The 16,065-nt window shown below is 37.3% G+C and overlaps 1 protein-coding gene across 3 annotated transcripts in view; it reads left to right on the forward strand.

The window, feature by feature from the left end:
• The first annotated feature begins 562 nt into the window (after positions 1 to 562).
• Positions 563 to 16,065, forward strand: part of RTN4 (reticulon 4) — a 66,523-nt gene continuing 51,020 nt past the window's right edge. Inside the window, exon 1 of one of the 3 annotated variants that reach the window (XM_039887158.1) lies at positions 563 to 1,410. In XM_039887158.1, the coding sequence (XP_039743092.1) occupies positions 825 to 1,410 (586 nt within the window). In that variant the 5' untranslated portion in view covers positions 563 to 824. The remainder of the gene's footprint in view (positions 1,411 to 16,065) is intronic. The other 2 variants (XM_039887160.1, XM_039887159.1) reach the window with 2 other exon arrangements.

The following is a 16,065-nucleotide window of genomic DNA, read 5'->3' on the forward strand; positions in this document are numbered from 1 at the left end:
GTGATGGCAGTAGTGATAAGATGGCCTGGGAATTTAAGTTTGAAAAATATCTTATATTTAAAAATCTTTACAAATTTATATGTATATTTCAATCTTTAGGGCCTACTTCACAGTAGCGTGAGCTAATAACCTTCCTCCACTCTGGGTTTTTTCCTTTACTGGGAGGAAAGTTTCCACCCCAAGTCCTCCAGGATAACGCCCTTCCGCTGGCGCGCCCAGGAACCTCTCCGACCCTTCAGGGCTGGCAGCCGGCTCGCTTTTGCAGTACTCTTAACTACGGACTGACCTCCAGCTGTGGGCAAGGCCAAGCCCCTAGCCCCTAGCCCCAAACCTCAACTTCCCAGGGTGGAAGGTGGGGCTTCCAGTTCCAAACCCCGCCCACCGAACCCACCGCAGCGGGTAAGACAGAGGAAGAGCAGTAAGCCCCACCCGCTTTTAGCTCTTTTCCTTGCCGTTGGGCCGGCTGGTTGCCCTTCGTCTTTATCCGGTAGCCGATTGGCTCCGTCCCTCCCGCGCCAGCCCCTGCCTCTCTCTGCGGGGGAGCGTGAATCACGCCAAACTGGGCGGGGAGTCTGCTGGCCTCTCTCCTTCGTTCTTCTGGGCGGCGGCGGCGGCGGCAACTGGGGACGGGGCGGGTAGCGCTTCACGGGCGCGGAGGCAGGAGGAGCAGTCTCATTGTTCCGGGAGCCGTCGCCCCTGCAGGTCTCTCGGCTCGCTCGGCCCGGCCCCTCCCAGGCCTCCCCAACCCCCACGAACGCCCGCAGCTCCGAGGAAAAGAGTCCGGCGGCGGTAGCAGCCGCAGCATCATCTCCGACCCGCTAGCCATGGAAGACATGGAGCAGTCGCCTCTGGTCTCCTCGTCCTCGGAAAGCCCTCCCCGACCTCAGCCCCCGTTCAAGTACCAGTTCGTGCAGGATTCTGAGGACGAAGAGGACGAGGAGCCCGAGGACGAGGAGGACGAGGAGCCCGAGGAAGAGGACGAGGACCTGGAGGAGCTGGAGGTGCTGGAGAGGAAGCCCGCCGCCGGGCTGTCCGCGGCGCCAGTGCCCGCCGCCCCCGCCCCCGCCCCCAGCGCTCCCCTGCTGGACTTCAGCAGTGACTTCGTGACCCCCGCGCCCCGGGAGCCCCTGCCGGCCGCGCCCCCCTCCGCCCTGGAGCGGCAGCCGCCTTGGGACCCGAGCCCCGTGGCGTCCGCGGTGCCCCCGCCATCCCCACCCTCCGTTGCCGCAGCCTCACCCTCACCCTCCAAGCTCCTCGAGGATGACGAGCCTCCTGCCCGGCCTCCCCCGCCTCCTCCGGCCGGCGTGAGCTCCCTGGCCGAGCCCGCGTGGACCCCGGCCGCCGCCGGCCCCGCCGCGCCCCCCTCCACCCCGGCCGCGCCCAAGCGCAGGAGCTCCTCAGGCTCTGTGGGTGAGTGCCCAGCTCTCCCTCCTTTGTATGCAGCCTCCGGCCGAGCCCTCCTCTGCGCCTCGAGGGGCTTTGTCTGCGGACCTGGGGGCGAAGGCGCCCCGCGGGTGGCAGCCGCCGCGAGCAGGGTGGGGCGGCAGAGGAAGCCCGGGCTTGTTCTTTATTGTCTGTCCGGGTATCGGAGAGCACGTGCTCCCTCCCGCTCCCGGGTCCTTGCCTCTCAGCCCCATTCCGTTGCGCCCCAGAAGTTAGGCACCCTAGGGGTGTGTGTCGAGGTACTAGGGTGGTGGATTCATTGGGCCGGCTTGGTTCTGGAGTGAGGATGGAAAGGCCTTGGCGCCGTAATCTTTTGTCTTCCCTCCTGGGTTGCTCCTAGGGAAACGGCACAGTTTCGCTGCTGGTCTGTTTACCTGCATTCATCTCCGGCCTCCCTTCTCACCCTACCCCCTCCCTGGCCTGCGAGGCCCCCAGGCGCTTCAGCTCCGGGTCCTCCCCTCTTGCCTTGGTGGGGAGCTGGCCGGTTGGAAAACATCCACGTTGACCCAACTGCAGTGAGGGGAGAGCGCCTCCAGTGGTGTGGCGCGTGGAGAACTGGGAAGGAAAGAGTTCTGGTGAAGTCCTGCCACCGCCCAGTTTACCCGGGTTGATGTGGCGACTCCCCACGAGCTAAGCCGAGCCGGGGAAATGGGATCTGGGCGTTGGGTGCCGAGGGGGCGCAGTTCTGCCGGCGTCTCACCTGCAGAGTGAAAGGAATTGCTGTGGACAGGTTTAGCCTTTTAATGCACTGTAATTGAGTAACGGTAGAGAGAGAGAGAAAAAAAGCAAAATGGTTGATATTCTTAAGAAGGGAAACCTGTGGATTCGTTGCAGGAATAGGCCAATTGAACTTGTAGGACTTAATGAAATGTTTTGAGACAGGTTTTCATATATTGGTTAGAAACAGTATGTATTAGAAGTTATGTTGTAGGTCGACAGACAGATCTGCATAGTCTGTAAGTAATTTTCAGGTCTTTTCATTCACATGAGTACTTGATTGTATGGTTTTAATTTTTAGGAACATTGTTTTATTACCTATTTCGTCTTGAGAATTGTTTTAGAAGAAAAAATCAAGTTCGTTAGAGATTAAGAGTTCATCTTATTAGACAAATTAACTTATTAACAAGTAGCTTTTTACTTTTGGGGTAGAAAGTGATCCACTAGCATATCAGTAGGATCTTTATGTATAAAAGATCAAGAATTAGGTAGTCTCACTGCCTGCTGAGAAATCTTTGTAGCATTGTAGAATTTTAGAAATGGTTCATTTTCTAGAAAAAGAAAAATTAATCTGAGATCACTATTTTTTTTCTTCTATTCACTCCTGATCTACAATGGGAAAATAAGCCAATTGTAATGTTTCTGAATAACATTTTGATATTGACATTCCCCAACACTACTCAAAACGCTCATCACTACACGGAAGATATTAGAAGATGAGGAAAAACTCAGTCTTTCCTTTTTCTGAATCCAAAAAACAGTTGAGAGAAACTAAGGTGAGGTGGAAAAATATAAAGTAATAAGAAATTTGCAGAAGAGAAATTTAATGATTAACAAAAGCATACTAATTTGTCATCTTGTATTCATGGGATCAGAAAGGAATTATGTTCTTTGAACATTAGAGATCGAGGAGGTGACAACATTCTCTTTGAATTACTAGTTTGGAAGACAAAGTAAGAGAATATTGCCTTCCCAGGAATTCCAATTCTGTGTTGATTGAGCATTGTGATTATGGTCATGGATAGTTAAACCATTTCAGTGACTCTAGATTTCTTAAAAGAGTTTGTTCATTCAACTGATTATTGATTATCTACAAAGAGGCAGACGCTTTTGAGCTATGTGGGTATAGCAATAAGCAAGACACGTGTGCTCCTTTTGGGGGGAGTAAAGATAAGTACATAAATAAGGAACTCAGAATAGTGGCAGATATTATGAGAAAAATAAACAGGTTGATGGCATGGAAAATGATTGGGATTTGTGGGATTCTCCGTTGGTAGGGCAGCACTGAGAAAGGCCTTCCTGAGGCTGCAATCAAAAATTTCCAATAACTTAGGAATTAAAAGCCTGGAGTCAGGGATGAGCTTTGTGTGTTTGAGAATCTAGTTAAGGAAGACTACTGAAAAAAACTAGGAGAGCCATGTGAGGGTGGAGAGATGGGCTACACCTAGATCACTTGGGATTTCTGATGGGCCATGCAAACAAGTTTGGTTTTAAAAATATATATTTATGTAAGAAATATGCTCCTTAAATAATGATGATTTTAAAGCAGAAGTATAATTTTGAAGATTTAGAGGAACTGAGAGACTGGCGTTAAAGACAAAGAAGGTGAGAAATGTACAGAGCATGGTTAAGAAGTATAGACCAGCCTGACCGGAAAGGGTTTATGTTACTGAATTTGGTAGATGCTTGACAATTGTGTATGGTTGGTTGGTTGGTTGGTTGGTTACCCTACACTTTGAGGATATACAAGGGAAACTCTGGATAGAAATTGAGTTGAGAGAAATGCAAACATTATCATTAAGGGTGACATTGAGCTGGTCTCAGGTTTCGTTCTAAACCAGTGTTTATTGAGATTGAAATGTGTGGTAGATCTGCAGTCTGAAGGGTAGTGAATGACAAGGAGTTAGGGTTTTATTATCCTACTTTTTTTACCCATGATTTGCTATCTACAGTTGCTCTTGCTTTTAATAATTTATGTTAGGAAACCAAAATTTTTTTGTTGTTTTCTAAAATGTAGTCATTTTATTATTTGTCATCACTTTTCTGAATTATTGTGTTAGGCGTTGGGAAACCATGGGATCATGAAAGCAGTGTTAGAAAAATGAGTTGGTGACAATATTCAAGATAGATTGGTGAGAAAAACCTGAACTATTTAGAAAGCTTTTGCAGTAATTCTGAGACAGGTGAGTAGAGCCTGAACTGGTTCATTACTAGTCCATTCAGTGAAAATGGAATAGAAGGGAAGCCTGATTTCTTTGATTGGCTGTGAATCCGTATTTTTATAGTTAGGTCATTAAGAGATTTTAAGAAAGAAGAATTGATAGGACTTGGAGGTCATGGATATAAATGCAAAGAAAAGAATGTTGGTACTTACTAAATCAATTTCAGAGACTGTCCAGAGTTGCTCATTGCAATGGAAATTCGTATAGAGTTTTATATTGCTCTTAAGTATAGGTTGTGGCTTGGAGATTAAAAACTATTAGTCGTTTATAAAATCATTTATTATATAATCATTTATATTAGTATAGGAGCACGTATTAGAAATGTTAAATTTTGAGTGATATGTAGTTTAAATCCTAAGTGATAGGACACTTACAGGAAGTAGATGCTGCTAAAGAAGAAAGCAATGCCATGCCCTATCCATTGCCTTCCTTTCATTTTTATTTAGCAAATCATAAGGAATAGAACTGATGAATTTAGAGATTCTGAATAATTTTTTTGTAAAGACATTTCTAATTTTCTGACTAGGTTTAAAAGATGGGAACAAGTGATATGTTCCTTATAGATAAAGTGAATTATGTTTCAGATTGGTTCTTGTTAAATTTATAGTGCTTTTTAGTAACTAGCAAGCTCCTTGAAATCCTTTTTAAAATTAAGTAATGAATATATATTGAATTTTTGATAAATATAGAATTATGTGGAATAGTATTTAGAAAATATGCTATTTTACCACTACATCCCTGTAAACTTGGAAGATTTACTATATTGTATAAAACATTTTTAAAAAGGAGCATATTATTTATTGTCCGATAATTTGCTCTGTTTTATCTGTAGTTATTTCATAATATACCTAAAAGCAATTTATTTGAAACACTGACGCAAGGCCCCAATTTGAATGGCACATTTTAAAGGTACTTTGCTAGCCCAAGATAAAAGTACCAACCAAAGGGATATTTTTTGATTCTTCTTTGGAACTTCCGATTAAGTAGAAGTAAATGTTGCAGATACACTATTCTTATAGTATATTTTTTGAGACTTTTTGTTTCTGTTTTTAAATATAGTCCCTAGAAGGTCTCCCTGGGGGCGACAGCACCAGGGATGGAAACTGTTTGGGCAGAACCATAGTCATCAGTGGTGTTTAAATGGGTGAATGTGACCTTTGTGGCTGGCTATTGGAGGATGTAGGCCTACAAAATGGTGAGTCCCAGCTTTACTGATGTTGAAGTCTTCTCAGACTGATGGCCTCATCTTTCTTTTCACCTCTGAAGGAGGTGTAGATAATTTCACATTTAAGCTGCTGGGTTTTTGTTTCTTGGTTGGCATGGTGATTATTGGTTTTTTAAGTTGCTTTCCTCATGTGTTCCCATAACATTGTATTCTTACCTCATCGTGTATACCATGCCACATATATGGTAATGGAATGCTTACTCATCTTTAGTCTCTACCAGACTGTATACTCCTTGAGGAAAGGGACTATATTTTTTTTCTTTGAGGAAAAGGACTATGTGACATTACATCTCCATTCCTGAGCACAGAGATGTGGTGTAGGCACTCAGGTATTTGTTGAATGAATATGAAATTATAGATGAATACTGATCTCCACATTCTGTGTGGTTTTAGAATTACTACAATATTTTCTCAATGAAAATTTCAAGTCTTATGAATTAAAGCCTGTATTTATTTACCTATACGAGGTATATGGGTGTACCATATTTTATTTAATCAGTCTTTTATTGATTAATTAGGTTGTTTCTCAGCTTTTTTTCTGTTATAATTTTGCTGGAAACTTGTATACACTTCTTTAGGTATACATGCTGTTATATGCATTGTAAGATAAATTCACACAAGTAGAATTACTGGTTCAAAGGGTAAGTGCGTTTTAAATGTCGATAGATAATGCCAGATTGTACTGCAAAGAGTTGTTCCAGTGTATATTCCCACCATTAATGTGTTAAAGTACCTTATTCCTTTTGTTTTTATCAGTACAGTACATTGGTAAACTAATAAATGATTTAGCAGATTGTTTTTAAATTTACATTTCTGAATATTTTTTAATAGGATTAAGTGCCAGTAAATTTTTTTCTGATCACAGCTTTTGCTTATTCTTTTGTTGTTGCTGTTATAGATGTAGCAGTGCTCACCCTATTGTAAGGAAATTAGCTTTTGTCATGTCTTGAAAATGTTTTCCCTGATTTGTTGTTTGTATTTTGACCTTTGGTATATTTTTTTGTGCAGAAATTTTATGTAGTCAGATTTATCATTTTCTTTTATGACTTAGTCATTAAAGTCATTGCGTTTTGTGGAATTCTTAGAAAGTCCTTCTCTAAGATTGTAAAAATTTCTCCCATGTTTTCTCCTGATATTTTTATGATTTCATTTCAACATTTAATTATTTCATTCTTCTAAAGTTTATTTTTTTCTAGAAAGCGAAGTAATGATATAATTTTATTTTTCAACATGATTTCCCCTTTGTCTCAACATGTGTTTTTTTTTTTTTTTTTTACTATTTTGAAGTGCCACTTTTGTCACGTGTAGTGTGGGTGAAATATTTTCTCTTCCATTTATTTGTTCATGCATAAGTACCAAACTTTTTAAAATAAAATACTAGTTGATGGGGCTTTTCCAGAATTATTTTTTCTTGGCTATCTATGCCTGTATGATTTTCTGTCTGATCTTTATCTAGTCCCTTCTCCCTTTGTTGGAATTATAGTGGGTTACATTACATTTATGGATTAAATTAGGAAAGAATTGCTATATTTTTAGTATTGATATCTATATTTTTCTACCAACACATGGTTTTTAATATGCATTTTAAAAAAATTTAGCTCATAATTATGTGAAATGTAGGCTTTAAAACAAATATTAAGTATCCTACCTGCTTAGTATGAAACACTTGAAATACTGGGCTATATAGATATTTGGCCTCCTCTTTTCAATTGACTATAGATAGGCTGTTGAAGAAAGATGTCTTCTTGCTTTTTCATTTCCAAAAAAAATTTTGTTTTAAGAAGGGAAATAACATTCTTTATAGTCCTAATAATTAGATTAACTTTTAAGTAGTCTCTGAATGCTTTACTTAGATGTCCCTCTAGTTTTTAAAAAAAACATTACTTCTTTAATGGCTTGTTCTCATTAATGGAATTATTACCAGAGACGAGTTTAGTTGTTCAAACAGATTTGGCAGTTGTCTGGTGATATTGGTAGTCCCTTGGAAATTCAATATTAAAAAGTTATACTTTTTTTTTTTTTTTTTTTTTTAGTACCAGGCTTAGGACTGAGTATGGGGACAAAAAAGATAAATAGGAATTGCACTTACAAGAGTTACATGTAGCAGATTAAAGGCAAAACATACGCCCCTAGTTATAAAGTATTTTCTGCTGTCTTAAAATTAGAGGAGTTTTGTGGTGGTTCTTTAAGAACAGTCGTATATTTATTACCTGTCAGCAGCTTTTGTGAAAAGAGAAAAGACCTTACTTGGGTTCCAAATCTTGTCTGCACGTTTTTTCTCCCCAACTTTACAGATTGACCTGGAAACTTACTCATTGGAAGGTGCCATTATTAAATTTATTTATCTCGATGTTCTGACAGCCATGGGTGAAGCTGAACTAAATCATTAAAAAGAGTTTTTAGAGCTACTGGCGTCTTTGATCTCAGAAAACAAAGGAATTTACTGTTTAAAAATTTTGTTTTTCTTTGTTCTAAGGAGGTTATCAGATATGCTAAACCTATCATATAAATCTCTTTCATATATAGCCTTTAGAACTTCTCAGTCTCAATTAATCAATATCATTATAGAAAGTTTTATTATTAATTGTACCAAGTTCTGATATTTTAATTTTGTATAAAAATTAATTTTTATATAAAACTCAAAAACTTTAGATGCTTTTGCTTATGTAAAGTGAATTATGAAAATTAGAATATAGAAGATCAGGTAGGTATTTCATTATAGCTTACAGATCCATCTATACTATACACAGATCTTCTTTAAGGATTATGTCTGTAAGATGTCACTTTTGAACAAGGACGGGAAAAACTACCACCTAACAACTTTCTCATTTACCCACTCAGTTCCACCAAGCTTTCTGTTGTCCCCCTTACTAAAACTATGTTAATGAAAAACATCTTGCAAGAGCTAAAGTTAAGCTTATTAACACTGATAGAATCAAACATATTTTAATGGTCTGCTGAGAGAGTTATGGGTAAAACTGTGGTTAAAATTGCTTCAGTATAATAGAATATTAGTATGTTTACATTGCCTTATCTCTGTTTTGGAGGGATTTTAAAAATTTTTTACTTTTCATTATGGAAAATTTCGAATATAAAGAAAGACAGAATAGTGAATGAAACCTCATTTAGCCATCACTGAGCCCCAACAAACATCAACCCTTTGCCAGTCCTACACCCTCATAAGTATTTTATTATGTATTTTGCAAACTGTTAAGTACTCTTTTGCAAAACATAACCACAATACTCTTAATCAAATATTTTCCCAACATATTTAACAATAATTAAAATCATCAAATATCTAGCCAATGTTTACAATTTCTGTTATTTAGTTAGTGAATGTCATAACTCATTTTTTTTTTTTTAACAGTTAAAAAAAATCAATACAGATAGAGTCCACATATTACAATGGATTGGGTTGTTTTAGAAGTCTCTTTATCTATGAGTTCTCTCTTGTTTGTGCACGCTCTCTGAAATTTTTGAAGAATGCACATACACTTTTTAAAATTTAAAAATTTTAATGTTTTTATTAAGATTTAACTTACATACAATAAAATACATAGATCTTAAGTTTTAGCTATTTTATGTTTTGACAAATGTATCTACTCACTTAACCCACACCCCCGTTAAATAGAATATTTTCTTCATTTCGGAAAGAACCCTTGGGCCTTTAGCAGTCAATTCAATTCAGTTCTTGTTCTGTCCTTTCCCCAGACCCACAATCCCAAGCAACTACTGTTCATATTTTTTTCACCATAGTTTTTTTGCCTGTTATAGAACATATGAATGAGATCATACAGTATGTACTCTTGTGTCCAGTTATTTGCATTCAGTATGTTTTTGAGGTTTATTGATGATGATGAGGTATCAGTAATTTGTTCCTTTTTACTGTTGAGTGGTATTCCATGATAAGACTAAACCACAGTTTAATTATTCATTCACTTGTTGATGGACATTTGGATTATTTATAGTTTGTGGATATTAACAAACAATAGAATTCTATGAATATTCTTGTGTAGTCCTTTTTGTGAGCATATGTTTTCTTTTTTCTTGGGTAAAGATAGTGGAATAAGTAACAGTAGAATTGCTGAGTCATGGGATAGGTATATATTTATCTTTATAAAAAGTTGCCAAGCCGTTTTCCAAAGTGGTTCCACATCTACCATATAGATATTCAGTTGTCTCAGCGGAATTTTTTGGGAAGGAATTTCTTTCTCTATTGGATTGCTTTGGTGCCTTTGTCGAAATCGGTTGACCACATAAGTGTCTTTATGTATACAGATGCTCCTCAACTTACAGTGGGGTTCTGTCCCATAAACCCACGGCAAGTTGAAAATATCATCAAAAAATGTGTGTGTACCAAACACCGTAGCTTAGCTTAGCCGACCTGACATGTGCTCAGAACACTCACATTAGTCTACATTTGGGCAGAATCACCTGACACAGTGAATGCACCGTAGAGTATCGGTTGTTTGCCCTCCTGATGGCATGCTGGACTGAGAGCTGTAGCTCCCCAATGTGCATTGCCGCTGCCCAGCATCACCAAGAGAAGTACAAAGTTGAGAATTCAAAGTATGGTTTCTGCTGATTGTGTATTGCTTTTTCACCATCATAAAGTCAAAAAATCCTACGTGGAACCATCATGAGTTGGGGACATCTGTATATATATTGTTCTGTCGGTCTGTTTGTCCTTACCAGACTGCTTTGATTACTGCAACTTTAAGTCTAAAATCAAGTAGGGTGACTACAAATTTTTGTTTTTGTTTTTGTTTTTTTCAAAATTGCCCTTTTTAGGTCCTTTGTATTTCTGTACATTTTAGAATCAACCTGTTCATCTCTATAGAATGCCTGCAGGGAATATGATTGGTATTATATTGATTCTAGAGATCAGTGTGGGGAGAATTGACATCTTAGGGTTTAGTTAGTCTGCCATAGTTTCTTGGATGCTAGTAAGATACAGATGCCTGGGTCAGAGGTAAGAGACTTTATTACTCAGAGCAATGATAATGGCCAGAGTATCAGCATTTTCTTGTATAGGTTCCCTGAGTACCATTTTTCATAGAGCATCATGGAAAATGCCAAGTGACACTTGAACTTGCTGTGGGTTATATCACAGGAGAGCAACCTTGGGCTTAGAGAAACTGAATCTTATACTTCACAATAAGCATGCCTGCCTCTTGCGCAAGAGGAAGACACTGTCTGTCTCCAAGGCTGTTTGCTATATAAACATTTTGAAAAGATAGGAAGAAAGGCAGTCAGTACTCCATTCCTCTGCTCGTAAGACGTGCAACGCAGAAACACAAGGAACTAAGAGAACCCTTTCCTGACAAAAAAAGTCTTCCAGTCCTTGAACATGAGATATATATATAATACTTAGGTCTTCTCTAATTTCTCTCAGTAGTGTTTTGTAGTTTTCAATGTAAAGCTTTTGTATTTCTGTTCTTAAATTTATTTCTGTGTATTTTGTTTTTTGTTGCTATTGTAAATGATAATAGTTAAAAATGTTTATTTTCTATTAGTTGCTAGTTTATGGAAATACAGTGATTTTTTTTTTGTATACTGTTTTTATATCCGTCCTATAATCCTTCCTAAATTAATTTATTAACTCTAGTAGGGTTTAGTAGATTTTTTTAACCATTAGGATTTTCTAACAGTCCTGTTGTCTGCAGGTGAAGATTGTTTTACTTTTCCCTCTCATCTTTATGCTATAAATGTTCTAAGAAGGCAAGTACCGTAAAAGGTGTAAAAATTCCTTGCTTTTTTTCTATGCCTTGAGGGTTTGTTTAGTCTTTCACTATTAAGTATGATGTTAGCTGCATAATTTTGCTAGATGTCCTGACCCTGAGGTAGAGGATGTTTCCTTCTTTTTCTAGTTTGCTGAGAATTTTTGTGAAATAGGTGTTGAATTTTATTTAGAGGCCTTTGGCATCTCTTGAGACAATCATGTGACTATTCTTTTTTAGGCTGTTAATGTGGTAAACTTCATTGTTTAATTTTAAATGTTGAACCAGTCTTGTATTCCTGCAATTAAACCCCTTTTGGTAATGAGTATACTTTTTATGAAATTGCTAGATTTCAATTTGCTAATATTTTGTTAAAGCTTTTTGGGTGTAAGGGATATTTTTCTGTAAATTTATTTTCTTGTAATGTCCTTGTTTTTGGTATTAATGCATAAGTTTATAAAATGTTTTGGGAAATGTTTGCTTTTTATATGTTGAGTTTGTATAAGCATCTTTAGATTTTATAGGATTTACTAGTGAGGCCATCTGGGCTTGGGATTTTCTTTGTGGAGATGGTTTTAAATTACAAGTATACTTCCTTTAAGAAATACAGGGCTTTTCAGACTTTCTATTTCTGCTCTGTCAGTTTTGAAAATGTATGTCTTTCAAGGAATTCTATTTTATCTTGATGAATATACATCAAGGAATTTGTCCGTTCATCTAAGTTGTCTTATTTATTGGCATAAACTTGTTCATATTATTTCCTTAGTTTTTAGGATTTGTAATGATAGTCCTTCTTTTATTTACAATACTCATTTTCATCTCTTTCTTGATCATTTTAGGGATTATCTATTCTATTGATCTCTTCAAGGAATTTTTCTCTATCGTTTGCTTGTTTTCTGTAACAACGGTTTCTACTCTGCTTTTATTATTTTCTTTTATTTATTTGGATTTAACTTGCTCTTCTAGTTTCATAAAGTGGAAGCTCTTTGAATGTAACCCTTCTAAAAGCATTTAGAGCTATACATGTCTCTCTCAGCCTGCTTTAGGTGTATCCCACAAATTTTCATTATTTTATTTAAAATATTCTTCAATTTCCCCTCTAATATATTCTTCGATCCATGGGTTATTTAGAATTTTGTAGTTTACTTTAGAAACATTTGGGGATTTTCCAGATATTTTTATCTTACTGATTTCGATGGAATTCATGTGACCAAAGAACATAACACTGATTTGTCTTTTTAAGTTTATCGAGACTTGTATTATAGACCTGGAAATGGTTTCTCTTGGTGAATGTTCCATGTGAACTTGATAAGAATGTATATTCTGTTGTCGTTTGTAGTGCTCTATAAAACTCAGTTTAGTGCATTGCTAGTGTTGTCTAAATATCTATATCCTTACTAATCTGTGTCTGTAGTCTATTAATTAACTGAGAGCTCTTAAAAATTTTAAATAAAATTTGTAGATTTGTCTGTCTTCCATTAGTTTTTGCTTCATATATTTCCTGTTTACCTTTCCCATACACCTTTAGAGTTGTTATATCTATTTAGTGTTATTTACTTATTTATCATTATCAGATCCCCCTCTTTATCTCTAATAATCTCAAAGTAATTCTCCTTTGTCTTTGAATCTACTCTGCTAGACATTAATATAGCCACTCTAGATTTTGTAGGCTAAGTGCTTGGATGACTTATCCTTTAACCTATCCTTTGACATATCCTTTAACCTGTTTTTATATTTAAAGTGTGTGTCCTGTAAATAGCATGTAATAGGGTTTTTATCAAGTCTCAAAACCTCGGCCTTTTAACTGGGGCCATTTACATTCATTGTTGTTATTAATATAATTCATTTGTCTGTTTTCTCTTTGTTCTTGCTGTTTGTTCTTTTATGCTTCTATGTATCCCTTTCATCCTTTGTGCTTTTATTGTCTTATATTTTGCTTCTATAAATTGTCTCTATAAATATTGCATATTGTCATTTTTTTGAGCTTCAAAAATCAGTTATTCTCTAAGGAAATTAAGAAATGAGAATATTTTGTGTCTACTCATATATTTACCATTTTGCCATTCTTTGTTCTTTTGTGAAGAACCAGGTTTTTATCTGGTGTCATTTTCCTAAAGTCTGAAGAACTTTTTTTTAACATTTCTTGTAGTGCAGGTCTCTTGGTGATCATTTCTTTCAGCTTTTGTTTTCATATTTTGTTAATCTAATATCTTTATTATCTTTATTTTTCAAGAATATTTTTGATGAATACACTCAATGTTGATATGCACAGTAGTTAAGTTTTATAAAGTCACAGAAAACACTGAATTAGCAAATACTGAATTATTGCCCCGAGGGGAAATACAGGGTTAAGTTCCTGTGAACCTTTAGTCATAGCATTTTTAAAAATTGATCTGTACATAACTTTGTTTTATGTGTGTTTCTATTTAAAGACACAGTATTTACTAGGTATTGTTGATTCATTAACATTGAACTCATGGCCAACAGTGCTGTAACTCATGCCTCAATGAAGTTCATCTAACACGTTTATTTTCTCTGTAAGGTGTATCTCAGCCTTCTTGTGGCTAAGAACACTAGACAGCACTTCAGCACTATGCTTAGGGGTCAGTTTAAACATCAAAATCACCAACAGAAAGCACAAAAATGTGAAAAAACGTGGTACTAAATAGCCTTGAAAAACAGTGCTTGTTTACAGTCTGAGTGAGAGCTGAAACAACAAGGGTTTTCTTATTTGACCTCACCTGGAAACGTGCGTTGGGTGACTGTAATGTTTTGCTGCTTCTGTGCATGTATGCTGCTGTATTTTTTTTGAGTATTGCCGATTTAGGGAGTAAACAAATTTTTCCAAATAGAGAGAATCAGTGAATTATGATGAATGACTATATAATTCTAGGATGTCAGTTTTTTCATCATTTTAAAAGCTGTCTGTTTTTTGGATTACATTGTTTCCAATGAGAAGGCGGGTCATTCTTAAATTGTTCTCTTGCCATTTTCCTGTTTTAAGATTTTCTCTATCTTTAGTTTTCAACAATTTGATCTCTACACTGGATTTCTTTGTGGTTTGTATTTATCCTGCTTTGAATTTCTTGGATCTTTGAGTTGGTATTTTCCATTACAATTCTCAAGTTTTAGTCCATTATCTTTAATTCTTTTTTTTTTTTTCTTCTCTCTCTGTCTCTTTTTCCCTTCATCAGTCACTGTAGCCTTTTTGGGGGGATTCCAATTACATACATTTTCAATGCTTGATTATCTCACAGGTCCCTGAGGCACTGTTCATTCTTTTTTCCCCCAGATCTTTTTTTCCTCTATTGTATTTCAGTTTGGGCAGTTTCTTTCTGTTGCTTTCTTTAATCTTATTGATCTGCAGTGTCCAATCTGCTCTTAAGCCCCCTCAGTGAATTTTTCTTTCACTTAATGTGATTTCAGTTATAGAATCTCATTTGGTTCTTTTTTTAGTCTATATTTCTCTACCAAGATTCTCTGTTCACTCATTATGTCTACCTTTTACTGTATATACTTAGGAATGTTTTAATAGCTATTTAAATTTATATTTTAATGTTTGCTAATCCAAAATCTATATCATTTCTGTGTTTGACTTTTTCTTATTTATGCTTATATTTTCTTGCTTCTGTTCACGTCCAGTAATTTTTTTATTGTATACTGGTTGTCATGGGTGTGGTGTTAGTTTTGTTCTGTCAGGCAGTTAATTTGCTGGCAAATCATCTTGATTTTTTCAAGTCTTGATTTTAATGTTAGGGTGAGTCTAGAACAGGGAACTGCTGACTTTTTAAGTGTCAAGTAGTAAATATTTTAGGCTTGTGGGTTAAACAGTTTCTGTCTTAAATACTCTTTACCCATATTAATGCAAAAGTAGTCATAGACAATACATACATGAGTGACATGGCTATCTTTCAATCCAGGTTTGGCCCACGAGCCATGTTTTGTTGACTCTTGGTCTAGAGAATCCCTTACTTTAGGGTTAGAGTAGTCCCACTCTTAACGTGTTCCTTTTCTGGGGTTTCACATTTATGCTTGGAGTGTTCAGTGAGATCTCACTACTCTGGTCAAAATTTTAGGTCAGGTCTTCTAGCACAGTCTGACCTCCAGAATATCCATTCAGCTCACAACTCTATTGTAGACTTCTGTGCTGTGTATTTGAAGGGAAAGGCCAAATATTTAAAGGGAACCCCTGCCCTTTCCTACGTAGCGCTCCTTTGTATATTACCCTGCCCCACAAATACCAGGTAACTCAGCCGCTGCCTCAGCTCCGCAAGAGCACAGCGTTCTTGGGTTCTATTCTTGGCTGCTTCTTCCCTGTATCGTAGACCAGAAAGTGCCTTCAGGCAGAAAGCCAGGCCACTTATCTGTTGTGCTTCCCTCTTCTCAGGCATCACTCTCCTTCCTGTAGTGCCTGTTGTCCAGTGTCTCAAGACAGTTGCTTCATATATTTTGCCTAGTTTTATAGTTCTGTTAGAAGGGTTAGTCTGATATAATTACTCTCATAGCTAGAAGCAGTTCTTTATGGTTTTAAAGTGCTGTTTATTTCCCTTGTTTTATAAATTATACTATTGATTTTACTAACCAATTACATGTTTGGTTGATAAATAGGTTTTTTTTGAAATGAACATGTCAAGGAAAATACTCAGTTATAAGAGGATGTAGACATTGGTGAGCTCATGATAACGTATATTTTTTTAAATGACTAGTAATAAATTAAGTGCCATACCACTTTTATACC

Source organism: Pteropus medius, unplaced genomic scaffold (genome assembly GCF_902729225.1).
Source record: "Pteropus medius unplaced genomic scaffold, Ma_sr-lr_union100, whole genome shotgun sequence".
Classification (NCBI taxonomy): domain Eukaryota; kingdom Metazoa; phylum Chordata; class Mammalia; order Chiroptera; family Pteropodidae; genus Pteropus; species Pteropus medius.